Raw genomic sequence first — 27,943 nt, 5'->3', positions numbered from 1 at the left:
GATGTCAGTACTTTGTCCTGATGAGTGCAAGATGGGAAGTTTTTCAACAATACTTTACCAAATGTACTGCTTCTAATACTTCATTATATCTTTAGCACCTCCATCTTCACTGTATAGCTGTAGCTGTTATTCTTCTAAACTTTTGTATACATCGTTATGACAGCCAGGATTTTCTATTGGAAGTATACAAGTATTTTTCCTTTGTTATTCTGACAATTTTGAAAATTTTCAATGATTGTAGTATGGTAGATTAAATAATTACTTATTCTTTCAAACTCCTAGTGTTAATTTAACTGCAATGAGAAACTAGTGAGTAGAAACTATCGACGGCACTTTCTCCACTTAGTTTATGCTGGAATGAAGGTGCCATTTTGTGTCGTGAAAGTGATTTCCTCATGGTCAGGTTTTGCCAAGGCTCTTTCCAAGTGCATTAGCATCCTGCCTCTGGATTCCATGAATATGTCAGGCTGTTGTACCAGCAGTTCAAGAAGGCAGTTCACCAACACCTTCTGAAGGGCAACAAGGGATCAGCATTAAATTGAGGCCTAGCCAGTGATGCCCTCATCTTGTAAATGAAGGAAAAGGTCCCCTGGATATGTGAAAGTACGGATTTTTAATTTGAAGGACCATGGCGTTGGTTCCAAGGCCTCAGCAGCATTTGGATTTTTAAAGCTACAGCAATCACAGGAATGGAGAGGCGACCTGGGATGGCAGCTTTCTGGATCCTTCACTCTTATCTGGATGTTCTGCTGTGGGATCTGACATGGGATTCTATCCTTTGCATAGATACACTGAAGAAGGTAGCAGCAGCTGCGGTCTCTCCAACCTACAGGAAGTTCACCAAGAGGATTCAGGACCTGGACAGGAAAGGTGAGTGACATAACATTTCAGCTGCCAAGCCCCACATTCTGATGTTTCCAGTGTTCTCCTGCATAGCGTGCCTCAGGTCAGTGTATCTTGCAGCTCCACTCTGTAGACCCCTCACACGCTCCGTCAAATAGCCAACATAATCAGCATATTGCTGTATCCACCCATGCCTCATGTTCAGCCTCTGCAAATGGTATCTTTCCCTCCTCCGCACATAAGTCGACTACTCACACCTCTCTGCTTTCTCTCCTTACAAATAGAAGATAGAGCCAGTCAAGAGGTAACTACCTGAGGGGGATGGGGGCTGCAGTAACAGCAATGTCACCAGTCACTGGTAAAACATGCCCACCTTCTCCATTGGGTAGGAGTCTTATTTCAGGAGGCTGTGGATGTCAGCAGGCCGCTGCCACGTGCGCCTGAGCCTCCTGAGGCATTAGTGCTCAGACAGGTCAGGAAAACTGACGTTTTTCCCGTGATTGCGGTCTTGCTTCCTTCCAGCTGGATTTCAGTATACATCCCAATTCTCCTATGGCAGGGCGTTGAGGAGAAAGCAGCCAGTAATGCTGGTAGAGTTCCTCCTGCTGCTGTTGGAGCAGTTGTCTGTTGTGTGACCTCTGCTCTTGACTCTTAGCAAAGGTTCAAAGTGGAGCTGCATAAGTTGCTTTCATGTCATAATAAAGGCTCGCAGCAAACACATGAAGCTGAAGTTGAGTGAAGTGCTAGACAGACAAAGTGTCTTTCAAGAAGTTGACTATCAGCCGAGAAGCAGTGTAGGAACACTGAGAGGAGATGTTTTGAACAGCAGCCTCTCAATGGCCATGGCTGGATCGCTTCAGTGTAACTGATCAAAACCTTCCTAGCTTGTCAGTTTCACTGAGCAATATCTTCCCACTGTGCACTTACCTCAGTGACGCTGGCGAGATACAGACACAGTGTGGAAACCATGTGTTAATGGAAACAGGTTAAAAGGGCTCTTAATTGTCCTTTCAATTTGCTCTGTTGCTTTCTTGTGAGACCCTCAGGGGTTTCTGCAGAACTCATAACCCACCCTGAGCAAAGGCAAAGGAGCGCAGGATTATAATCGGCATCCTGACCCAATGCCATTTCCTGGGCTTTCCTACTCCACAGGTACCGAAACCCACCTCCACCAATGGGGGGAACGGATACTGCAAATGAAAAAACTGGCCACTTATATGCATCCAGTTTGACTTACTCAGGCGTAGACCTGGAAGCAAGTCTCATACCACTGAAAACATCACAAGGGAAATAAACTGAGGAAAAGCTATGAAAGAATGGATCTGCATTACCAAATGCTTTGTATTAGTCAGGAATCACCCACAATTAGTTGCATTTTGTTGCAAACTTGATGTGCTTCAGCAAATATGTGTTCAGAAGAACATCGGAAAGCATTAAGGAGAAAAGTTAATTCAACAATACTCTTTTTCTGTTTCAGCTGTTCATATTTGAAATACAAAGTTACTCCAACCCATCTCTCATATCTCTTCAGTTAGAGAGCCGCTTGTATTTGTTTGACACTGGAGACAAACCACAGACACTGTACAAGCAGACATCATTTTGAAAGGATATAATCACATTCTCCAGTACTTACCTAATTTTTCCTATGTGAGGATAAGCAGTGAGTGCCAATGGACGTGCCAATTTCGGGAAAGCCTGATGCTGTCTTTCACCACAAATACTTTCCAAAAGGATTACAACATGAAGGGAAAACAAAATCCAGAGGGTTTGGATTTACTGACCATCTTATGTGTGGCCTCAACGAGCAGTCACCCTCAAAAAATGGAGCCCATCTTGTTTGTGAAAATCCTTTTAAACCAGGAAAACTCTCCATTAGTTTTTTTTTAACCAGTGACTCAGAATCCGAGCATTTTCTCTTTAAATAAAAGTCTTACTGAGCCTGAGGAACAATTGGCTAATTTTCAAAAACAAAGTCACGTATTCAGAGCTTGGAAGGGGAAATGCACTGTTTCTAGTTTCCAGTTTTCTTATATCTCTAACTCAAACAGCTAAATGTTTTGCAAAACAAACCAGCCACAGTGAGTAAAACGTCCATTTTGTTATTTACTCCTTCCTGTCATAGTAAATAAAGTACTATAAAATAAACCAAGTTGACTCACAGAAAATGGTCCAGCATGTTTTAATAAAATAATATCTCCAGAACAGATGTTATGCCTGCAAAAGTATCTAAGGGAGGGGCCAAACTATTTCAATTCAAATACAAGCACATTAAGTTTTATTTCACTATGTTTGACTGCTAGTTCTATTAAAGTGCATATTTGAATTTCCTTTGTCCTGGTCTTGGACAGCACGGTGGTTAGCACTGCTGCCTCACAGCGCCAGGGACCCGGGTTCAATTCCTGGCTTAGGTCACTGTCTGTGCAGAATCTGCACGTTCTCCCTGCGTCTGCCTGGGTTTCCTCCAGGTGCTCTGGTTTCCTCCCACAGACCGAAAGACGTACAGATTAGGTGCCATTGGCCATGCTAAATTCTCCCTCAGTGTACCTGAACAGGTGCTGGAGCGTGGCAACTAGGGGATTTTTGCAGTAACTTCAGTGTTAATGTACTTGTGACATTAATAAATAAACTTTAAAACATATTTTTGAATGGTATTTCTCAGCCGATTTTGTTTCATTTGAGTCAGAGGAGATAGGGCAGAGAAACTCTCGAAGACATTCTCTGGGATCAAGGATAACTTGCTTTCAATTCAGTTTGATAAGTACTGAGATGGCTGAAAAATCCAAAGTGCAATCTGCAGTGTCTGTCACATTCAGGGCCGGGAAGGGTTGGAAAAAATGAGGTGTTTGGACATTTGGACACTGTCTCCAACGCCTTGACTTGCCTCTGTGTGCTCCCAATGAAGTTTCATGATGTATTCAATGCCTTCTTGAATAAACCTTTTCCATTTTGGTCAATCAAAAGCCGGGGATTCCTCTGAATTGGTGGGGATGTTTGTTCTCTTCAGGGATGCTTTGAGGACATTCCTAAAGCATTTTTGCTGTCCTCCTCAGAGCCTCTTGACATGACTGAGTTGTAAGTAGGTCTGTGTCAGGCATATGAATGACATGTCCTGCCAGCTGAGCTGGTTTTAAGTGATTAGTGCCTCGATTTTGGGCATGTTGACTTGGGAGAGGATGTTGCTGTTGGGCTACCTTTCTTGCCACTGGATTTGAAGGATCTTGAGAAGGCACTACTGACAGTAGTGCCTTCTCAAGATCCTTCCAGGGTCCTGGGTTCGATTCACGGCTTGGGTCACTGTCTGTGTGGAGTTTGCACATTCTCCTCGTGTCTGCGTGGGTTTCCTCCGGGTGCTCCGGTTTCCTCCCACAGTCCAAAGACGTGTGGGTTAGGTTGATTGACCATGCTAAAAATTGTCCCTTGGTGTCCTGAGATGCATATGTTAGAGGGGTTAGTGGGTAAATATGTAGGGATATGGGGGTATGGCCTGGGTGGGATTGTGGTCGGTGCTGACTTGATGGGCCAAATGGCCTCTTTCTGCACTGTAGGGTTTCTATGATTCTAGTACTTCGCCGGTGCTTTGAGGTGCTTGTGTAAGTTGCCCACATCTCCGAAGCACGTAGTTGTGTGGGAATACTGTGGCCTGGTAAACCATGATTGTATTCTTGGATTGGAGATCCTGACTTTCAAATACTCTTTTCCTCAATCAGCTGAAGGGTGAACTGGCACATTGGAGGCAATGATGAATTCTGTTGTCCATGCCCACCTTCATCAAGAGGAGGCTCCCAAGAAATGGAAAATGCTTCACAATTTCAAGCATCTCACTGCTGAACTTTAGCAAAGACGGGAGGTGTTGTGTTTTGGGACTTGGATGGAGGAGAACCTTAGTTTTCTGGGAGTTTTTGTCATATGTTTCGGAGAAGTGGTCGACAATGACTTGGAGCTCAGTTTCTGAGTGAGTGCACACGTAAGTGTAATTTGCTTACTGAAGCGCAATGACTGAAATTGGAGTAATTTTGTTTTATAATTCAAGGTGGCATAAGCTTCCCTGTCTTCCCTTATCTCCAGGCCTCTGGGCAATTTGCTAGAGATAAGGTGCAATATTGCTGTGAGGTAAATGAAGAAAGGTTGTACCACTGTACCGACTTTCTGGTTGACCCCAGTCTTCACTGATGAGTCCGCCAGTGAAAATGATGGTTTGCATCTCATTGTGGAGTAGGTGAAGGATGGTAACAAATTTCAGGGGGCGAACCAAATGTGAAATATAATGAAAGGTTAGCAGCAAACCACCACATGAGATTAATTGCCAGAGGCATTGTAAGTTTAGTTTGTATTTAAATTTAGCACAGCATTTGCAACTGTTCATTATCTCTTACCTTCTGAAAAGTCAATTAAGCTGTAACCACTATAAATCTGTAGTATATTATTCACTTACTATTGGATAAACCAACTTTGTACTTTATAGCTTAAATCTTAGTCTAGTAGAATGTTTATTCTATCATCTTTGGAAATTTCATTTTAAAATAATAAAGTTCAAAGCCTAAGAGCTCCAGCACTTGTGTTGACAAATCATAATGTACTTGTTTCCATGCTGGAGAGCAGCAAAAGATCAACTAGCCTGCCTTGGAGCTGCACTTCTTTCTCTGTTGAATAAAATTGAATTTCGGACACGTTTCAGAATATTTAGGGCTTCTAGCTACAAGAGGTGTCGTACTTGAAATCGGAAAGCTACACAGGAATCTCAGGTACCTAAGGCTCAGGATTCATGTTAATCATTCAGTCAAGTGGCCCATGGAATAACCAGAAGCAGTTTGGATTTTACTGTTGTGAGGAATGCAGAGGACACACTGGGCATTAAAGCTGATTGTAGAACATCAGAATGCTTGGGAAAACTCCATTTACACTGCTGTCATCAATGTTCATGAGTCATTCATCTCTAAAGCACCTCTCAAAACGTTGTAGAACCTACACATAGAAGTTCATGTGTGCTCTGAGACATTAGTGTACCTTTAAGAGATTTTTCTTTTCTGCAGTTGTAAGCAGGCCTTTTTGGCTTCATTATGGCGCTGGTTTGTCTGGAGGACTCTTTTTAATTGCTGTTTAAATGGGGGTTTGTTTATTTTTACTGGGATGTTTATGACTCTGCATTGTTGGGAGGTCAGGCAAAAGAAGCTGTTTCATTTTCGGTTTGGAGCTGTAGGTTTTAGTTTTAGAAGGGACGGCAAGCTGAAAAGAAGTTTTTCTCTCTCCCTGTTTTTTTGGGGAAATTCTGCTGGTTATCTGAAAGCAAGGTCTTGCCTTTCTGAAGGGGAGAATCTGCTGTTGGTGGCTTGACCAGAGTCTATCTGGGGTCCTGGGGAAGCTGTTCTGACTTCAAACTGTTCTGGGTACATCAAGGGGAGCTGTTGGAACTGACAAGACAGAGAGTTTTCAATTCTCCAACCAAAGGGCTTAATTCCAGTTTCACGTGAGCATTAGACTTTGCTGTGTTGAACTTGATCAAAGGATTTTGTTTATGGGATTGGTTTGATTGGAACATCTTAGATATATTTGTTAAGGGTTATACATTTTTGTGGTTGTTTTGCTTTCATTTGTAATTGATAAAAGCTAGTGCTAATTTTCTTTCCATACATATTAACTATATTCTTAAATAAACTTTGTTTGATAAAAGCTCCCGAGTGAGTCATTTGAATCATACCTGAAGTGAAACATATCACCTAGCCAAATTCAAGGTGCAAAACTTATGATCCAGACAGGCTCCATAAAACACTTCGGAGTTTCTGACCTGAACCATGACAACTCAGACTAGGCTTTTGGGGTGGCACAATGACTAGCACTGCTACCTCAGCACCAGGAACCTGGGTTCACTTCCCGGCTTGGGTCACTGTCTGTGTGAAGTTTACAGGATAGGTGGATTGGCTATGCTAAATTGCCCCTCAGTGTCAGGGGACTATCTAGGGTAAATACATGGGTTTATGGGGATAGGGCCTGGGTGGGATTGTGGTCGATGCAGACTCAATGAGCTGAATGGCCTCCTCCTGCACTATAGGATTCTATGAGTAACAAATGGACATTTTAATCCATTCTCTTGAAACAAAGTTATGGGAGTCCTGAATAAATTTTGGTCTTCAGGCTGCAAGATGCTTGCAAGGAAAAATGACATCAAACCTACAGCTATTAAAAAAGGAATGAAGTAAGGTTATCTAATGCTACTCATCCTATTCCAACATCTTCATTAATGCTGTGTTGAACAGTAGCTTCAAGAATGGAGTGCTTGTTCCAAATATTTTAAAACATTGCAACATTAATTTTGGTGGAGAGTTGTGGTACTGGGAATTGTAATATCAATTCTTGAAAGGCATCAGACACCCAATTCTGTGTTGGCTGTAATATGCAAGGCACCTTGCCATAAGTGAGGACTCAAATGCATCTTCCGGTGCATCATACATATCATTAACCTCTTTTCTCCCATACATTCTATTGCAATATAACATTTATATATCGTATACAAAGTGTTACTCTGCAGGTGAGATTATTTTCAAAAGTATGTTATGACATCCATATCTCTGGTGGCATTTAAAATGTTTACATAAAGCCTTTCCTGACTTAACACCAAACGTCCCACTCTAATTTACATGCCAGTTTCAAGAATTAAAATTAAAACAAAGTATTGTGTATTTCATCATAATTTAAAAACGAGTAAACACGTGTCAGGAATACAAACATTCACTTGGTAATAATACAGAATTTGCACTCATCAGGAAAAATGCAGGAATGCTAAGTTATAAATGATCACAATTCATACTAGTGGAGAAGGTGGTGCTAATTAGGTTGGTGAATTTAATCTGATTGGGCAACACTTGAATAATTCTGATTCTTGAATGCACTACTAATACTTACACAATCAATTTAAGGTCATCAGTTGAGCTCATTTACAAAGTGACCTTTATATAGGGACCTGTTTTCTGCAAGCAAAAGGAATTATGTTCAAGCTGTGCTCTTTATTTGGAATTAGCATGGAACATATAATTCCTCACTGCTTTCTCAAATGCTCAGCCAATCAACACCCTTTTCTTCCATAGTATAAATTGTTGCAATTGCTTGAAATTTGGCATTCTTGCATTTGTCCTGGTGAGTGCAAGACGGAAAGATTCGACAACATCTCTTGATGCAGACTCGATGGGCTGAATGGCCTCCTCCTGCACTGTTGGACTCTATGATTTACAAATGGAAATTTTAATCCATTCTCTTGAAACAGAGGAATAGATAATTACAAAGTTTCACGAGAATATTTCTACTTTTAAAATTTGCTAATTTCAGATATCAGGTTAATAGAAGAGATGTGTAATGAATATAGAAACCTTAATTACTTTGCATAAAAGGCAGTTACTTGGGGGGTTCGCCGGGAGCATAAAAAGCCGTCTGCACTATACAGCGGGCAGCGTCGGGAGCGGGCAGTGGAGTGAGTGGGTAGCAGAGTGTGCACTATAAGGGCTTTGGCTTACAGGGCTTGGGCTGAAAGGGCGAGGCAAGGCTAGTTATTTTTTATCCAACCCTATAAAGGATAAGGGCAGGTATGAGTGATCGGCCAGTTCAGTGCTTCCGATGTGGGATGTGGGAGTTCCTGCAAACACCTAGCTTCCCAGAGGTTCACATATGTGCCAGGTGCGTGGAACTGCAGCTCTTGAGGGACCATGTGATGGAACTGGAGCTGCAGATCGCTGACCTTAGTCTAGTCAGAGAAAATGGGAGAAAAATTGACAGGAGTTATAGGCAACTAGTTACAACGGGGCATCGGGAGAATGACACGTGGGTCACAGTTAGGAGGAGTAAAGGGCAGAAGGGTAAAGTACAAGGGAGGACTCCAGTGGTCTCTCAAAATAGGAAGGGCTTGGTGACAGGTGTGAGAGGGGAGGGGAGTGGACAGTTAGAAGAGGGGTCACCTGTGGTTGTCCCACTCCAAAACAGGTATATTGTTTTGGATAGTGTGGAGGAGTGTGCCTCTCCAGGGGTAAGACACAGTGACCAGGTCACTGGCACACAGTCAGGCTCTGTGGCCCGGAAAGGGAAGAGAGGGGTTAGGAGAGCGATAGTGGTGGGGGATGCATCAGTTAGAGGCACAGACAGGCGATTCTGTGGGGGCGAAAGGGACTCCAGGATGGTAGTCTGCCTACCTGGTGCTGGGGTCACGGATGTCTCCGAGCGGATAGGAGGCATATTAAAAGGGGAAGATAAAGAAACTGATGTCATTATACACATTGGTGGAAATGACGTAGATAGGAAGAGTAGGGGGTCCTAAGAGAGCAATTCAGGGAGTTGGGAAATAGGTTAAAAAGCAGGGTCACTAGGGTGGCCATCTCTGGGCTGCTCCCAATGCCTCGTGCCAGTGAGGCTAAGAATAGGGAGTTGGTTCAAATGAATGCCTGGCTAAAGGACTGGTCCAGGAGGGAGGGCTTTATTTTCATAGACCAATGGGAGGTTTTCAGGAGAGGATGGCACCTGTACAAGAGGGAGGGGTCACAACTAAGTTGGAAGGGCACAAATATCCTGGCTGGGAGCTTTGCTAGTGCTGTTCGGGGGGGTTTAAACTAGTATGGCAGGGGGGTGGGGATCAAACTATTAGGTCTATAAGTGAGGTGGCTGGGGACGAGCTTGGGGCTGGGACAAGGCTGGCAAAGAAGAAGAGCACTCTGGGGGAGGACGACCTCACTGAGCCTGGGGGTCTGGAGTGCTTATACTTCAATGCAAGGAGCGTAGCAGGTAAAACAGACGAACTTGGGGCCTTAATGCGCACGAGGAATTTGGATGTGGTTGCGGTGACAGAGACTTGGTTGAAAGAGGGACAGGACTGGCAGCTGAATATTCCAGGGTACAAGTGTTTTAGGCGAGACAGAGGAGGGGCCAAAAGAGGTGGGGGAGTAGCGGTATTGGTTGGAGAGCATATTACAGCGGTGCAGAGGGAGGACAATTCGGAGGAGTCGTGTAGCAAGTCACTCTGGGTGGAGCTTAGAAACAGGAAAGGAGCAGTCACTATGTTGGGGGTGTACTACAGGCCCCCCAACAGCCCAAGGGAAGTGGAAGAATGGATATGTCAGGAGATACTGGATAGGTGCAGGAAATATAGGGTTGTTGTAGTGGGAGACTTTAATTTCCCTGGTATAGACTGGAAATCGCTGAGGGCAGGGACTCTGGATGGGGAGGAATTTGTAAAATGTGTACAGGAGGGTTTGTTGGAACAATATGTGGACAGCCCAACTAGAGAGGGGGCTATACTGGACCTGGTACTGGGGAATGAGCCCGGTCAGGTCTTCAAAGTTTTGGTTGGGGAACATGTGGCAAATAGTGACCACAATTCTGTTAGCTTTAGGATAGTGATGGAAAAGGATGAGTGGTGTCCCAAGGGTAAGGTGTTGGATTGGGGGAAGGCTAACTTTATTGGGATCAGGCAGAAATTGGCAGCTCTTGATTGGGAGAGGCTGTTTGAGGGTAAATCCACATCTGGTATGTGGCAGTCTTTTAAGGAACGGTTGTTAGGGCTACAGGACAAGCATGTGCCTGTAAAAAAGAAGGATAGGAAGGGTAGGATTAGAGAACCATGGATAACCAGGGAAATTGAGGGACTGGTCAAAAGGGAAAGAGAGGCGTATGTTAGGTCCAAGCAGCTAAAAACGGAGGGGGCTCTGGAGGAGTACAATGAAAGTAGGAAAATACTCAAACGGGGAATTAGAAGAGCAAAAAGGGGTCACGAAATGTTCTTGGCAGACAGGATTAAGGAGAATCCCAAGGCATTTTATTCATACGTTAGGAACAAAAGGGTTGTTAGGGAAAAAATCGGACCTCTCAGGGACAAAAGTGGGGACTTATGCTTGGAGCCCAAAGAATGGAGAAAATCTCCATTACAAAGGAGGAAGTGTTAGGTTTGTTAGAGAATATAAAGACTGACAAATCCCCAGGGCCTGATGGAATCTATCCAAGGCTGCTCAGGGAGACGAGAGGTGAAATCGTTGGGCCTCTGACGCAAATCTTTGTCTCGTCACTGGACGCAGGTGAGGTCCCAGAGGATTGGAGGATAGCCAATGTGGTCCCGTTATTTAAGAAGGGTAGGAAGGATAACCCGGGTAATTATAGGCCGGTGAGCTTGACGTCCGTGGTGGGGAAGTTGTTGGAGAAGATTCTTAAAGATAGGATGTATGCGCATTTAGAAAGGATTAACTCATTAACGATAGTCAACATGGTTTTGTGAGAGGGAGGTCATGCCTCACTAACCTGGTGGTGTTTTTTGAAGAAGTGACCAAAATGGTTGACGAAGGAAGGGCCGTGGATGTTGTCTATATGGACTTTAGTAAAGCGTTTGACAAAGTCCCTCATGGTAGGCTAGTGAAAAAGGTTGGATCCCATGGGATAAAGGGGGAGGTGGCTAGATGGGTGGAGAACTGGCTTGGTCATAGAAGACAGAGGGTGGTAGTGGAAGGGTCTTTTTCCGGCTGGAGGCCTGTGACTAGTGGTGTACCGCAGGGCTCTGTATTGGGACCTCTGCTGTTTGTGATTTATATAAATGATCTGGAAGAAGGAGTAACTGGGGTGATCAGTAAGTTTGCGGACGACACAAAACTGGCAGGACTTGCAGATAGTGAGGAACATTGTCAGAGGCTACAGAATGATATAGATAGGCTGGAAATTTGGGCAAGGAAATGGCAGATGGAGTTCAATCCTGATAAATGCAAAGTGATGCATTTTGGTGGGAATAATGTAGGGAGGAGCTACACAATAAATGGAAGAACCATAAAGGGTGTAGAGACGCAGAGGGACCTGGGTGTGCAAGTCCACAGATCTTTGAAGGTGACGTCGCAGGTGGAGAAGGTGGTGAAGAAGGCATATGGCATGCTTGCCTTTATAGGACGGGGCATAGAGTATAAGAGTTGGGGTCTGATGTTGCAGATGTATAGAACGTTGGTTCGGCCGCATTTGGAATACTGCGTCCAGTTCTGGTCGCCACACTACCAGAAGGACGTGGAGGCTTTGGAGTACAGAGGAGGTTTACCAGGATGTTGCCTGGTATGGAGGGGCTTGGTTATGAGGAGAGATTGGGGAAACTGGGGTTGTTCTCCTTGGAAAGACGGAGGATGAGGGGAGACTTAATAGAGGTGTATAAAATTATGAAAGGCATAGATAGGGTGAACGGTGGGAAGCTTTTCCCCGGGTCGGTGGTGACGTTCACGAGGGGTCATAGGTTCAAGGTGAGGGGGGGGAGGTTTAACACAGATATCAGAAGGACATATTTCACACAGAGGGTCGTGGGGGCCTGGAATGTGTTGCCGGGCAAGGTGGTGGAGGCGGACACACTGGGAACGTTTAAGACTTATCTAGACAGCTATATGAAGGGAGTGGGAATGGAGGGATACAAAAGAGTGGTCTAGTTTGGACCAGGGAGCGGCGCAGGCTAATTGTTCCTTGTTTCTCGTTTCAAGGCTTCATTCTATGATCATCTTGCTGGTGCCAGTACAGAGCGAGACTGCGGATAGTTGGGAACCTGTCTCGGGGGCAGGGAATTCATATGGTGTTCGTGGAAGTGGAAATGACTAGGGTTGGGAAGCATTTTCCGATCAGGGCCATTGTGATCTCCTGGACTCGTTTCGATCGCCTCAGGGGGTCGGAGAGGAATTTCCCAGATTTTTTTTTCCCCATATTGGCCCTGGGGTTTTTCACTCTGGGTTTTCGCCTCTCCCTGGAGATCACAAGGTCTGGAATGGGGGGGTGGGGGTGAGTTAATAGGTTGTAATGAACAAAGCATCGTAGCTGTGAGGGACAGCTCGGTGGATAGGATATTGGTATGTAGATAGGCTGGAAAATTGGGCGGGGATCCTGGATTCAGGATTCAATCCTGGACCGGGGAGCCGAAGGGCCTGTTCCTGTGCTGTATTGTTCTTTGTTGTTCATAGTGCCTGAACAGTAATACAAATATATTTATTTAATTGCCAGCTTGTTCATCGACCCAAAGTATTTAAATTGATTTCTGTATGACAATGAAATTTTCTTGCAGAAGTGATTGCTGTGCTATGGAATCATTTCTCAAATTAAAAAAGATTGAACACTTGAAGGACTATCGATGCACACCAACTGTTTCCAAGATATTCAGAATATTTATCAAATCCACAGAAACGATCCTTACTACCAATGAAAAATTTAATTTGGAGGAAGCATGTAAAGGGGTTCGAAACAAAGCTGGGTGCAAATTATTTTGTATTTCTTCTGAGATATGGGGCAGGATTTTACAGCTTCACTCGTCCTGAAACCGTAAAATTCCGCCAGAGGTTAACAGACCTTTCCGATTCCCATGGCGGGCAGGATGGTAAAATTCCAGCCATGTTTTTGGGATTATACCACCTAAGGCAGTATGATCATGGAAATGATGCATGTTCACTGACTGAATTACTTGCTTGTAAAGTTGCAGCAGTTACTGAAATTCAACAAAGCATAATGCTGTGTGTGTCAAATTTTAGGTTGTCCTGTTGAAACTTTAATTATGTTTTCTTCTTCCAAATGATTTATCAGGACAATGGAACATTTAACTCAGGTGAAAGCTACCAACTGATATTTAAAACTTTATAACAAGCTGCCCTTAAATGACAAGAACCTTTAATTGAGTTGAAGTAGCAGCGTGGTTAAGGGAGAAAACCAGGGCTGGGAAGTGATGGAGGAGCAGAATACCTTCAGGAGTAGTTTCTTCATCTGTTTCCTTGTCTGCTCAAAGCAGCTATCATCCAGTGCTCTGGTCACCTAATTCTATGATGTCAATGGGCTTGGGCTAGAACTATAACTTCACACTCACTCTCAGAAAGCACAATCAATAATGCCTCAAATGTAAAACCATTTCACAGTTTAATGTACATAAACAAATTTTGAATACAAGTGTGCACATATTTGACAGTGGAAAAAGAAAATGACTTGAATTACCCTTTGGTAACCATTGTGTGACCCATGAAAAGTATTTGCAAATACAAAACTATCATTTCTATTTCAAAATAATTATGCTATGCTTTAAACTAGCAAGAACTGTTGTCAAAAACTTGATATATTTGAGGTTGAATTCATAGTTAAGGCCAAAATAAATGGCACTAACATTTAAAACAACAGCCACCCATTGTTACTCTAAACAAATGATTTTCTTAAACTTGGAGATATATCCAAATCGCTGAATTATTTGAAATGTTCAAAAGTCTTTTCAACAGTATTTACAATGCAAAATTAAAAAGAGAAAGTCAATGGCTCATTTTGTTTCAGTATTGATTCCATACTTTTCCTTGAGAATTTTGAGTTGCTCTTCCTTTTTCTTTGTATCCATCTTTTGGAAAGCCTATAAAAAATACATAAACAGATCAAATGCTGAAATGACGATCATTAGGAAAACTACAAAAATAGCCACACCTTTAACAGATTTACAATTGTGAATTTGCACCAATAGAAGACGAGCTCCATTATCTTCAAGCATTTGAAGATTTTGAAGGTTAACCACAAAAGCACATCTCAAATTTAAAAGGACCAAGTTTGCCAAAGTGTCTTAAAACCATGGTACACTTTTTAAGCTAGACAATCAGCAAATGTAGCAAGCTCTAATGCTCAACTGTGGATCCAACAGTTAGGCACAACAGAACACAACCCTTATAAGAACACTTCGAATTACATTGGCCCAGGTATTTTTATATCCATGTTAAACACAGTAGTCTAAGTCCCACCACAATAAACCATGCTCCTTTTCTTTCTCTAGCTTGCTCCAAAACCAAACAAGACTACTGAGATAAATAAAATAGTGAGATTTTGGCACCCGACGGGACCCCAAGCAGATTTAAACTCCACAGCCATTGCAAGTTCCTTTATGCCTGAACCTCTGAAAGATTTTGTACTTCCAGGCAACTACCCTGATGTGTTTCTTATTCCATTCTCCTGGAAATTCCGATGTGTCCAAAACATGGCCGCATATTTCCATCCAGTCCTAAGTCCTGTACTTGTTTCCTGTCCTCCATACTAAATATTCAGATTGTGATTTAGTGGTAATGTCATTGGACTAGTAATCCAGAGCTAATACTCTGGGGGAGGCAAGTTCAAATCCCACCACAGCAGCGGTGGAGATTAAATTAAAATAGAAACAACATTGGAATTTATTACAGCTAGTCTCAATAATGGTGGCCTTGAAACTATCAATTTGACTAAAGAAAACATTTAGCCTATGTGACAAGATCCATATCAATAAGGCGGTCTTTTCACTGTCCTCTGAAATGGCCTTGTAACCCACTCAGTTCAAGGGCAGTTAGGGATGGGCAAATGCTGGTCTTGTCAGTGATGTCCACATCCCAAATAAATAAAAGCTAATTTTTTAAAATCTGAAGTTGCATGCTTCCCTGCACAGCTTTGCTCCATACAATCTCAACAATTCCTCCAGTCCTATACATTTCCTTGCATGCAGTCTTATTTCTAACTCCAGCAACCCGAGTTGCACCTCTCCACCTCCACTTTCACCCTCCATTGCAGTTGAGCAATAAATCACCTCGTATTCTTTGGAACTTAATCTCTGAATCCGTCACTCCTGCTCAAAACTCCATCAGCTGAAAGTGGTGAAAGATTTTGATCACCACTTCTAATCTTTTTCCTGATCTTCACTTTAACGATTTGTGAATGGTCTTGGATTTTTAAGCATTAAAAGGCATTTATATTTGATGTAGCTATAAATGGCACTGGAAAATCAAGCTTCACATTAAAACTGATTCATGAAACTTACCCTGTTTGCATTGTAGTATAAAACTACAAGGTATCTGTTGCACACATTGAATCCAGATAAGTGGTCACAAGCATTCTTGGCATCAAAAATATCTTCATACACAACATATGCAGTTCCTCTTGTCTCGGGTGTATTTCCTCTGCAATGGAATTAAGAATTATGCAAAACCAATGTGGTTAAGGCTACATTTTATTCGATGAATTTTAATTCTTCTAGCAATTAATTTACAGACCTGGCATTACAGAACTACAGAAAGTACTTCTTCATATAAAAGATAGTGGAAATCTGGAACATCCTCACCCAGTAAAGCTTTTGTGGCTAGATCTTCAAATTTCAAAATTGAAACTTAGAGGTTTGTCAGGCAAGATGTTTAAGGGTTATGAAATTAATGCAGGTGGCTGGAGTGAAGATACAAATTAGCCAAGATCTAATTGAATAGTAGAATAGACAAGGGGTTGAGTGGCCGACTCATGTCCCTATGTACAGCATCTTTTAATCTCTGTTAGAAACATTAAAGAACATAAGTTCAAGAGATTGCAAATTTCAATAAAAGTATATGACTTTATGATTATTACAAAAAGATCTGCAATTTATCCATGACCAAATAATATATCAAGCAACACAGTCAACTTCTCTGAATATTAGGTTTCAATTTCAACTAGACCTATGGGATGCAAGTTTCTTTGAGCCAGGAGTGTCTTGGGCGAAATGAGGTTGGGCATTGTCAAGATAATTTCCAATGATTTTCGGTCCACAGCATGAAAATACTACAAATCTGTACCTCTTAGCTTTACTAGAAAGGCAATTGTATGCTCTGGTAAAGGGCGCTCTTCCGGAAACTGGTGCAAGTACATGTAGTATTAATTTGTATTTAGACTGTGTTGTTCAGGCCTTTGTTGATTTGGATACCGAGTACCAGAGGAGGGGAAATAAGTAAAAACACTGCATTCCCCCAAAACTTGGAACAAAAGACTAACTTGGCAAAAATCTAATTTTGATTTCCCTTACACCAGAAATAACAATATTGCTACCAAAGAATGGTTGAAGCCAAAGTTTGAGCACAGTTTTGCAAGTCTCATCAGAGCAAGAATGTTACAACAAGAGATTGAAGATTCTTCTGATGACACTAGGGATTTGAATACCACCAGAGCAGAGAAAGTTAAAAGATTTAGTACAGCTGTTTAAGATTGAAGAAACTTGGCATAGTTAATGAGAAAAGACTTTTTCCCCGGTGGGGAATCAATGATGCGTCAATTTAAAATTGTCAGTAGGACAGTCGGGAGATAGGTTAGATAAAAGTTCTTCAGGGTTGTTATAGCACAAGATATTTTGACAGAAAAAAATCACAGAAATACTTGAAGCAAATGACGATCAGGGCAATATTGAGAGAATGCAGATTAAGGAATTTGTTTTTGTTCCAGCAATAAAGGCCAAATGGCTGCCATTTGCCTATGCATAATGGTCTACTTGCTTCAACCTGAAATATATCAAAGTTCAGCTTTTCCAGAGACATGAAACACCAAAATCACATTATTGCAGAAATATGGCTAGATCCTTAAAAATGTCAAAACAGAAACTTACAGCTGTTTCACAGGCAAGATTTAAAAGTTATGAAATTATGCCGGGTGACTGGAGTTAAGATACAAATTAACCGAGATCTAATTGAATAGTAGAACAGATTCAAGGAGTCGAATGGCCTACTCTAGCTAAAAACTGGCAACAATATCACTGGAAAACTCTTTATCCAAGGTCTCATCGTAAAAAAAGATTGCTTTTCCTTTAAACTTTTAATTTCTATTTATATATTTATTTCTAGCCAGAAATAGAACACAAATAAAGCAAATTTATTCTCTCAGCCTCCCCTGCCCCCACCATCATACAAACCTCAATCTGTTGGTCCACAAATTTAAAAGTAGCTCCAAATCTGGGACAATTACATATTTAAGTCTGCAGCAGAGAACAATGAACTGTGTGTGCTTAGCTCAGCGTGAATTAAACATTTAGCTGAACTTGGCTCATGTTAAGAAGACAAACAAGCTGGACTGGGGCTCTTCTCTAAGCTCGGAAGGTGTTCTGAGAAATTCATGCTGACGGTATTATTCCAAATAATGAGGCAGTTTAGAGCTTTATCTGGTACAAAGCTGCATTTCTTCACTTAACTAATCATGTTCAAGTTGGCATTAGCTAGTGGGATAAACAACATCACTGCCCTATTCATACACAGCCAAAGTTTCTTTACATTTAACAGCACCATTACATTTAGCAGTAGAAAGGGACTTCTCCCTAGTGTCCCAGCCAATATTTGCCCCCCAAGCAACATCATTGAACCAAACTGTGGTCATTATCACATTGCTGTTTGTTGGACCTTGCTGTGTGTAAATTGGCTTTCGCGCTTCCTCCATTATTACAGTAACTATGCTTCAGCACTACTAATTGGTTGTAAAGCTCTTGGAAACATCAAGGTAATTAAAGGTGTTAAACAAATGCAAGTCTATTTTTCTCAGCAATGAACCACCAGGTTTCTTCATTTACATTCGTATGCAATTTCAGTTTTAAAAAATACATTTTGGTTTTCATCTTGTCACAGCTTTCAGCAACAGTGGACCCACTTCTGCAATATTAAACTTTACCATTGTTGTTTGGCTTTAAAATATATTATTTTTTTACACCCCCACGGGACATGGGCACACTGGCTGGTATTTATTACCCATCCCAAAATGCCGAAAATGTGAAATGACTGACTTGCTAGGCCATTTCAGAAGACATTTAAGAGTCATCCACATTGCTGTAGATCTGGGGTCACATGTAGGCCAGAGCAGGTAAGGATGGCAGATTTCCTTCCCTAAAGAACATTAGTGAACCAGATGGATTTTTACAACAATTGACAATGGTTTCAGCGCCATCATTAGACTTTTAATTCCAGATTTTTACTGAATTCAAATTTCACCATCTACCATGGTTTGATTTGAAACAAGGTCCTCAGAGCATTATCCAATGTTATTAGTCCAATGACAATACCATTTTGCCTAAAATAGTTGCATCTATAGAACCAACCCTATACAAAATCTTAGCTTTCGTCAGAAAATAGAAATAAGAAACAAATACCTCTCTCAAATGTATGCACCTCTATATTAGTTGAGTCAGGAAGCTATAGAACTGTTCAATGATGAGTTACTGCTAATTACATTCTACTTTCTGCATTTCTTGCTGTGATACATATTTAGAAACTATAAACTTCAATTCCTTGGCTGCTATTCCAGACTGAACTAAGTGTTTAACAAAGCTTAGCTTTTTCAGCTCCTGTCATCGAACTGTAACAGAACTTGGCACCTTGCACTACTTACAACATTGTTGCACCCTTGCCCATTGAACCCTAAATGGCTTGCCAACTACCCCACTCTGCCAGCCACTCCTCACTGCCCATCCTGCTCTGTTCTGCTGGCCACCCCCTTACCACCTTGCTGGCTCCACTTCTAACACATCTCACCTCCCTGGTTGCCGACCCACTGCTGATTCCTCTCACCACTTTGCATGCCATTAATAAGGCAGCAAGGGGTTGGGTGGAGGAGCTTGGTGCCTCTTGCAGCCTATGCTCCCAATCCCAGATTACTGTTTAAATTTATATATTAGTGTCACAAGTAGGCTTACATTAACACTGCAATGAAGTTACTGTGAAAATCCCCTCGTCGCCACACTTCGGCCCCTGTTCGGGAACACGGAGGGAGAATTTAGCATGACCAGTCTTTCGGACTGGGAGGAAACCGGAGCACCTGGAGAAAACCCATGCAGACACGGGAGAACATGCAAACTCCGCAGTGTCCCAAACCGGGAGTCGAACCTGGGTCCCTGGCACGGAGAGGCAGCAGTGCTAACCACTGTGCCACCATGCCTATTCCCTCTAGCATCTTCAATCATTCCCTCCATACCCTGTGAATTCTTCCCCAAAACCATTTGCCTTACTACCTCTCCATCCCAGTCGTAGCAATCTTAAGAACTCTCTTCAATGGCGTCCTCAACCTTGTCCCTCTTCCAACTCCTTTTCCAGCCTGGTGCTTACTTCTCGGCCTTGAAGACATTCTGCACACGAGGAGTGTATAAATGCAAGCTGACCCAACTACATTTTTTCTTGAGATTGTTTTCTCAATCTAGCTTTCAAATATTCTTTCGGATCTCAGAAATCCATGCTTCAGTTTCTTCTAACACAGCTGACACTTGTACTTATTCTGGTCATGGCAGATATTGTATAACAGGACAAATAAACATCAACTGAACTTGAAAAACACCAAGAAAAGATTACTGAGGCTTAAAAATGTTACTTTAAAATAAAACTAGATGGATGTGAACTTCATAACATCCATGACATTTCAACCTCAACCACACCGAAGGATAAGGGCAGCAGGCACATGGGAACATCAGCACCGGCAAGTTACAAATCATCCAACTTAGAAGTATATTGCCGTTCCTTCCTAAAAGCACTGTAGATGTTCCTACGACACATGGACTGCAGAGAAGTCTGACTGCTGAACAGGAGACTGTTCAAGAATGCAACTTATCACCTCCTTCTCAAGGAAATTAAGGATGAGCAACAGTTGCTGACCTTTGGCCTTGCCCTCTTTTTAGGTCAAACCAAATAAACAAACTCAGATTAAGTCAGGACAAAGTAAAAGGGGCAGCTCCCCAAAAGGAGGGGGAACAGCCCGAACAAAAATCAAAGTACAAAGGAAACTTAAAAACATCAAATTAAAATGTGATTGTCAGCAGCAACATAACTCATGGAAAAAAAATACAAACAAAAATAACTCGGGGTAGTATTGTGCCATTTTTGTTGCAGCCCATTTTTGTTGCTCAGAGGCCTAGTACTGGCAAACATCTGCTTCCAGAAGAAATGCCAGTGCAAATGTCAGAGACTAGTATTGAGGACAAGACTCTTAATTACAGCCAATTCCATCACCTCTGATCCATCTAATAGTATATACAGTACCCTCGTTAAACAGATTAGGAGGCATGAATAGAGTACGATGAAAAAAGGTACCTCCCAAATTAATCAGAAATAGCACAGTACTTACACTCTGATTTGCCTGATTGGTCCATATTTCCCAAATATATCATACATTTCTTCTGCAGTTATTTTGTACGGCAAATTTCTTATGTACAAGATGCGGTTTACTTCTGGAGGCAAACGAATCTGAAATGGGAAAACAAATTACCATAATGCAGGGAAATGTGAAGTGTTATTTTTGGTAGAAAAGGGAGGCAATATCTTTTTTAATGAAACACAATACTAAAGGTGTGCAGGAACACACACCGAAGGATATGTGCATACATATTGTTGATGGATACAGGGGCACACTGAAAGTGGGTCATAAGGCTTTAAAATAAGAGGCATAGAGTACAAAAGTAAACAGATCATGGTGAACCTTTATAAAGCATTATTTTAGCCACAACCGAGTACTGCATCCAATTTTGGATGTCACTTTAAGGATGCAACGGCCTTAGAGGGTGAAAATAAATACTAGAGTGATTCCAAGGATGAGGGACGTCAATTATGTAGATAGACTGGAGAAGCTAGGGTTGCTTTCCTTAAAGGGAAGGTTGAGGGGGGATTTGGTAAAGGTGCTCAAAGACATGAAGATTCTAGACAAGATAGAGAAACTGATTTGACAGTGGCCAGGACTCCGAACACACTGGCAGAGAATGAGGCAGATTCATCTGTTGCTTTTAAAAGGGAATTAGGTAAGCACGTCAAGGGAAAAACATTGGCAAGGCTGCAGGGAAAATATTTTATTTTGAGTCAGACTTACTAGATTGCTTTAAGAGAAAATAGATATACAGACTCGATGGCCAAACTCGTATGCTGTGAATATTTAATCAACTACCATCCTCCTGGGCTTTCACCTGCCTGAAGCTGCTGTCATGTCTTGGAAGTGACCAGGTTACTTAACCACGACCTGGCATATCACACTGACCAAACATTGGGTCTTCATAATGTTAACTCTTATCGCTTCACAGATGCTGCCAGCCTTGCTGCGATTTTTCCAGCACTTCGTTTCAGAGCACCAGCACCTTGCTTTAATCTGGTAATAGGCCTGCTAGTCATGATGTGGAGATGCCGGCGTTGGACTGGGGTAAACACAGTAAGAAGTTTAACAACACCAGGTTAAAGTCCAACAGGTTTATTTGGTAGCAAAAGCCACACAAGCCTTCGGAGCCACAAGCCCCCTCCTCAGGTGAGCGGGAACTCCGAGAATTCTGAGAATTCCCACTCACCTGAAGAAGGGGCCTGCAGCTCCGAAAGCCCGCGCGGCCCCTGCCACCAAACAAACCTGCTGGACTCCAACCTGGTGTTGTTAAACTTCTTAATAGGCCTGCTAACCAGGCGAGGCCAAACACAGAAAATTCTGGCGAAACTCAGCAGGTCTGACAGCATCTGTGGAGAGAGAATAGAGCCAACGTTTCGAGTCTGGATGACCCTTCGTCAGAGCTGAGGTCTCCTGACTACAGCAACAGGGCCAATGTTAAGATCAGGAGATGAAAAAAAAGTGAACCATCAACAAACAGGAGACTGGGGTTGGCCCAGCTGCGACCCGCCCAACTGCTGCCAGTCATGTGGATGCGAAAAGCCATTCTGCCAAATGGGTTCTCAGCTGAATCCCGGGGGGGGGGGGGGGGGCAGTGGGAGATGTGACACCGACTTTAGGTCGGGGCGCTGCAGGCCCAGAGGAGAGCCAGGATGGTGGGCCCGGTTAAAGGACGGATTCACGCCCGGTGGAACATCCCCGTTCCCTGGGTGAGGGCTCCGGACACACCGCCCGGAGCTGCCCCCCCCCCCGTTCACTCACGTTCGCCCGTTTCGCCGCTTGCATCGCCATCGCGACCGGTTCAGGAAGAATGTGCCGACAACAGAACCGGAAGTAGCCGTCGGCAAACAGGAAATACCGCGAGCGCCGTGCATGCGTCACCTGCGTCGTGATATCACTGTGGCCGCAGACGGGGCGGGGCTGGCAGTCACTGGGCCTGGCAGTCACTGGGCCTCAGGCTGTTTGTGAAGCTGTAACTGGGCCTGGGTATCTGTGGGGCGCAGAGTGTTCCTCAGCCTCTAGTTGTTGATGCCTTTAGTGGACGCTGGATGTTCCTTTGGCACTGGGTGCTTCTGGACTCTTGAGTGCTAGGTGGTCCTGGAGTGCCATAATGAAACCTGGTGGACAACATTTAAACAAAACCAGAAAATGCTGGAAAATCTCAGCAGGTCTGACAGCATCTGTGAGAGAGAGAATAGAACCAACATTTTGAGACTGGATGACCCTTTATCAGTGCTGAGAGCAAAGAAAACAAGCATTTAAAGTTTATCCCAAACTAATGACCAAATGTTAATATATTGTCAGGAAACGAGGACTTTTTTTTCGATAATATCACCGTCATTTATCTCATATACTGGAAAACAAGCTGCAGGCCCTTTAGGAGGGTGGGTCAGGTGACCCAGGGCAGGGGTTAACCTGCCCGGGAAACTGCCCCTACAGCCACTTAAGGTCTGGAGTGTGAGGAGTACAGTTCTTCAATAAACCCTATTGTACCTGTGGCTTCCTTTCCATGTGACTTCTTTGGGGCTACACCTACCCGGTAGTCTCAGATTTAACACTGGCGACAAGAGTCGGTGATTGTTGTAATTGGATTAAGAGACAGGGTGACCACAAGGGTCCAAAACAATAGAAGTGATTTTGATATGTTAATGAACTTCACGTTAATGATCTTACACGAGGCAATAAAATAAGTTATTCTGAAGTGTTTGTTTTTACCATGTTCTTTCATGGTATGTTGTTGCATTTGTTGCCCATCCCTTGAACTGAGGAGCTTGCCAGGACATTTCAGGAGGCACTTAAGAGTCAACCATATTGCTGTGGGTCTGGAGTCACATGTAGGATAGCAGATTCTCTTCTGTAAATGACAGGAGTGAATCAGATAGGTTCTGGCAACAATCAGTTAGTTTTATGGTAACCATTACTCAGACTAGCTTTATATTCCAGATGTATTAATTGAATTTAAATTCCACCAGCTGCATCAGGGCATTAGCCTCAGTTTCTGGATTACTAGTCCAATGACATTGCCATCATGCCACCATCTCCTCATATAAAGGTTTTAAAAATTCTAAGTAGGAGAGGCAAAGAATGGATTCGTTTACCTTTTAAAATATTGGAGCTAAAGCAAAGAAAGCTAAGAGACTGGATGAAACAAAAGAGAGATCAAAGGGAAGGGATGCATTTAAGGCAACACTGAAGCCTGTGTAAGGAGGTATGTGCTTAGATCTCCCAGAAGACAATGTGGATAAGGCGAGACCTAGAGAACTGGTTGCTGTCAGCCTTGGAGGGCACTCCCAAGAGCAAAAGGGCATTGCATAACTGGAATTCTATAGAGTTAAAGATCTATAAGGATTGTTGCCAAGCAGAAAAGGGAAGTTTAGCTCTGTAGTATAAAATCTTTTCGAACTGTTTCAAAGTGCTGTTAACTGTGAAGCAATCCTTGTGTTTAGGTGCATTTTTAAAAATAAACATTTACTTTAATATAAATTCATCACAATTGGTTGGAAATGTCATTTCCTGATTTCGGAACATATCTTCATAGTATACAAATCGTAAAACAGTTTTGGCAGTTGTTTCAAGATTGCCTTTGGGATTTGGGCAGCGTTATGTATGTGGAGCGTAGCCCTTTTAAGAGGACAGGTGATCCAGGGCGGGGGTTAACCTGCCTGGGAAACTGCCTCTACAGCTGATTGAGGTCTGGAGTCTGAGTAGTCCAGTTCTTCAATAAATCCTATTATTCCTGTGGTTTCTTTTCCAAGTGACTTCTTTGGGGCTACCTCCCCGGTAGTCTCAGACTTAACAGTGGTGACAAGAGTCAGTGCCTTGGTTCCACAAGAGAGAGGAGCGAGGATTTTTGTTTTTCTCCACTGTGGACCATTGAAGGGCTCGTGGCAAGTACACTGCTTCGGGGAGGCATTCAGGACTGCGTGCAGGCCACTGTAAGCATCGGTCGGACAGAAGTAGAGAAAGGAAATGGGTACTCGGACTCAGATGCAGGGGCGGAACTACTTGCTACAGCGTTGATAATCACGAGAGACAGCGAGGCGAGTGAGGAATCTGGTCGTCGAGGGACCGCAATTGGCAGCCAGGAGTCAGCGTGGGAAGAATAGGTTTCGGGCCTAGCTGCATGAAGGCAGGAAAGCAGCCAAGAGTCAGCATGGGAGGAACAGATCTCTGGCCTGGTCGTGCTGAGGCAGGAAGCCTTGCCGCCGCCAAGGTGAAATGGCAGGAAAGTTCAAGACCATTGGAGAGTTCCACGAGGAGGCCAAGACATGGTCAGCTTACATAGCGAGATTCAGTATTTTTATTACTGCGAACAAGATTGAAAATGACCTCGTCGTCCCAGTATTCTTGAGAACAGTGGGCAATAAAAGGTTCGGAGTCCTAAGGAACATACTGCAGCCTGAGAAACCAGCTGAGGAGTTGTGCAAGTTAGTGAAGGGACAGTTGGCTAAGGTAGACTGGGAGCAAAAACTTTATGGTGGGACAATTGAGGAACAGTGGAGGACTTTCAAAATGATCTTTCATAGTGCCCAACAAAAGTATATACCAGTGACAAGGAAGGACTGTAGAAAAAGCGATAATCAGCCATGGATATCTAAGGAAATAAAGGAGGGTATCAAATTGAAAGAAAATGCATACAAGGTGGCAAAGATTAGTTGGAAACTAGAGGATTGGAAAATTTTAAAGGTCAGCAGAAAGCCACAAAAAAACCTATAAAGAAAAGTAAGATGGATTATGAGAGTAAACTAGCTCAGAATATAAAAACAGATAGCAAAAGTTTCGACAATTATATAAAACAAAAAAGATTGGTGAAAGTAAACATTGGTCCTTTAGAGGATGAGAAGGGGGATGTAATAACCGGAAATGAGAAAATGGCTGAGGCATTGAACGGGTATTTTGTGTCGGTCTTCACAGTGGAAGACACAAATAACATGCCAAAAATTGATGACAGGAAGGCTATGGCAGGTGAGAACCAAGAAACTATCATTATCACAAAAGAGGTAGTGTTGGGCAAGTTAATGGGGCTAAAGGTAGACAAGTCCCCTGGTCCTGATGGAATGCTTCCCAGGGTACTAAAAGAGATGGTGGGAGAAATAGCAAATGCACTAGTGGTAATTTACCAAAATTCGCTGGACTCTGGGGTGGTTCCCGCAGATTGGAAAACAGCAAATGTGACGCCATTGTTTAAAAAAGGAGGTAGATAAAAGGCAGGTAACTATAGGCAGGTTTGTTTAACTTCTGTAATAGGGAAAATGCTTGAATCTATCATTAAGGAAGAAATAGCGAGACATCTGGATATAAATTGTCCCATTGGTAAGACGCAGCATGGGTTCATGAAGGGAAGGTCATGTTTGATTAATTTGGTGGAATTCTTTGAGAACATTACATGTGCAGTGGACAATGGGGAACCTGTGGATGTGGTGTATCTGGATTTCCAGAAGGCATTTGACAAGGTGCCGCACCAAAGACTGTTACATAAGATAAAGGTGCACAGTGTTACGAGTAATGTATTAGCATGGATAGAGGATTGGGTAACTAACAGAAAGCAAAGAGTGGGGATAAATGGGTGTTTTTCTGGTTGGCGATCAGTGACTAGTGGTGTGCCTCAGGAATCAGTGTTAGGACCGCAATTGTTTTCGATTTACGTAGACAATTTGGAGTTGGGGACCAAGTGTGGTGTGTCAAAATTCGCAGATGACACTAAGATGGGTGACAGAGCAAAGTGTGCAGAGGACGCTGAAAGTCTGCAAAGGGATATAAATAGTCTAAGTGAGTGGGTGAGGGTCTGGCAGATGGAGTACAATGTTGATAAATGTGAGGTCATCCATTTTGGTAGGAATAACAGCAAAATGGACTATTATTTAAATGGTAAAAAATTGCAGCATGCTGCTGTGCAGAGGGACCTGGGTGTCCTTGTGCAGGAATCTCAAGGAGTTGGTTTGCAGGTGCAGCAGGTAATTAAGAAGGCAAATGGAATTTTGTCCTTTATTGCTAGAGGGATGGAGTTTAAAAACAGTGAGGTTATGTTGCAGCTGTATAAGGGGCTGGTGAGGCCACACCTGGAGTACTGTGTACAGTTTTGGTCTCCTTACTTGAGAAAGGATATACTGGCACTGGAGGGGGTGCAGAGGAGATTCACTAGGTTGATTCTGGAGTTCAGAGGGTTGTCTTATGAGGAGAGACTGAGTAAACTGATTGGAATTCAGAAAAATGAGGGGAGATCTTTTAGAAACATATAAGATTATGAAGGGAATAGATAAGATAGAAGCAGGGAAGTTGTTTCCACTGGTGGGTGAAACTAGAACTAGGGGGCATAGCCTCAAAATAAGGGGGAGCAGATTTAGGACTGAGTTGAGGAGGAACTTCTTCACACAAGGGTTGTGAATCTGTAGAATTCCCTGCCCAGTGAAGCAGTTGAGGCTACCTCATTGAATGTTTTTAAGGCAAGGATAGATAAATTTTTGAACAGTAAAAGAATTAAGGGTTATGGTGAGCGGGCGGGTAAGTGGAGCTGAGTCCACAAAAAGACCAGCCATGATCTTATTGAATGGCGGAGCAGGCTCGAGAGGCCAGATGGCCTACTCCTGCTCCTAGTTCTTATGTTCTTATGTTCACACCACAACTATTGCAAATTGCAGAACGGTGCAGATTTTACAAGCAGGACCAACCGGAGGGCAAAAACATTATTAAATTTGTCATGGCTTTCAAAGGTTTGGCGGAATTTTGTGATTTTAGAGTTTTTCTTCAGGAAGCGCTATGGGACCATCTTGTATGTGATTTACTACGGAAGGAAATTAAGCAAATGTTAAGCAAACCACAAGAAAAGACCACATACTAATTTGGGTGATAAACCTCATCCAGAGGGGAACAACTTACCACAAGAAGGACCCAGACTTTAGGTCCTACGTGACCTGACAGCGGGAAATGTCGGCTGCTTGTTGTGGGGTAAGAGGATCATTATCCCGACTGCCTTGAGGAGGAAGGTGCTCAAACAGCTGCACCAAGGGCACCCAGGGGTGGTATGGATGAAGGAGGTGGCCAGCAGTTATGTCTGGTAGCCAAACATTAATGCTAAAATAGAAGAGAAAGCAGAGGCATGTGTAGCATGCTCCCAAATTCAGAAAGCACCAGTAGCATCGCCATTATATCCTTGGGTATGGTCAAAAGAACCGTGGAGAGGAGTCAAGAGAGGCAGATAGGCTCGTGAGCCAAACTTGCAAAAACCTTTCAAAAAGACGAAGTAGTTCTAGCA

The 27,943-nt window shown here is 42.9% G+C and overlaps 1 protein-coding gene across 1 annotated transcript; it reads right to left on the bottom strand.

Annotated features, from left to right (window-relative positions):
• Positions 1-13,700: 13,700 nt before the first annotated feature.
• On the bottom strand, positions 13,701-22,555 carry LOC144493713 (splicing factor 3B subunit 6). Its single transcript, XM_078213088.1, has 4 exons — positions 22,453-22,555; positions 20,680-20,798; positions 15,614-15,752; positions 13,701-14,194 (listed from the first exon to the last, which is right to left on the bottom strand). Exons 1-4 carry the CDS (start codon positions 22,480-22,482, stop codon positions 14,108-14,110), a joined length of 375 nt encoding a protein of 124 aa, XP_078069214.1. The 5' UTR covers positions 22,483-22,555; the 3' UTR covers positions 13,701-14,107.
• Between the last annotated feature and the right edge of the window lie 5,388 nt (positions 22,556-27,943).

The sequence above is a fragment of the Mustelus asterias genome, chromosome 5, assembly GCF_964213995.1.
Source record: "Mustelus asterias chromosome 5, sMusAst1.hap1.1, whole genome shotgun sequence".
NCBI lineage: Eukaryota > Metazoa > Chordata > Chondrichthyes > Carcharhiniformes > Triakidae > Mustelus > Mustelus asterias.
The sequence above is the reverse complement of the archived record's forward strand: the minus strand, read 5'-3'. Positions and strand labels throughout refer to the sequence as shown.

Bases quoted from the DNA above. Each gene is read 5' to 3' on its own strand.
- LOC144493713 (XM_078213088.1), bottom strand. From the start codon at position 22,482: ATGGCGATGCAAGCGGCGAAACGGGCGAAC. The intron at 20,799-22,452 runs GTGAGTGAACGG...TTCCCATTTCAG, and splicing joins AAGCGGCGAAACGGGCGAAC to ATTCGTTTGCCTCCAGAAGT. The intron at 15,753-20,679 runs GTAAGTACTGTG...ATTCCATTGCAG, and splicing joins CCAATCAGGCAAATCAGAGT to AGGAAATACACCCGAGACAA.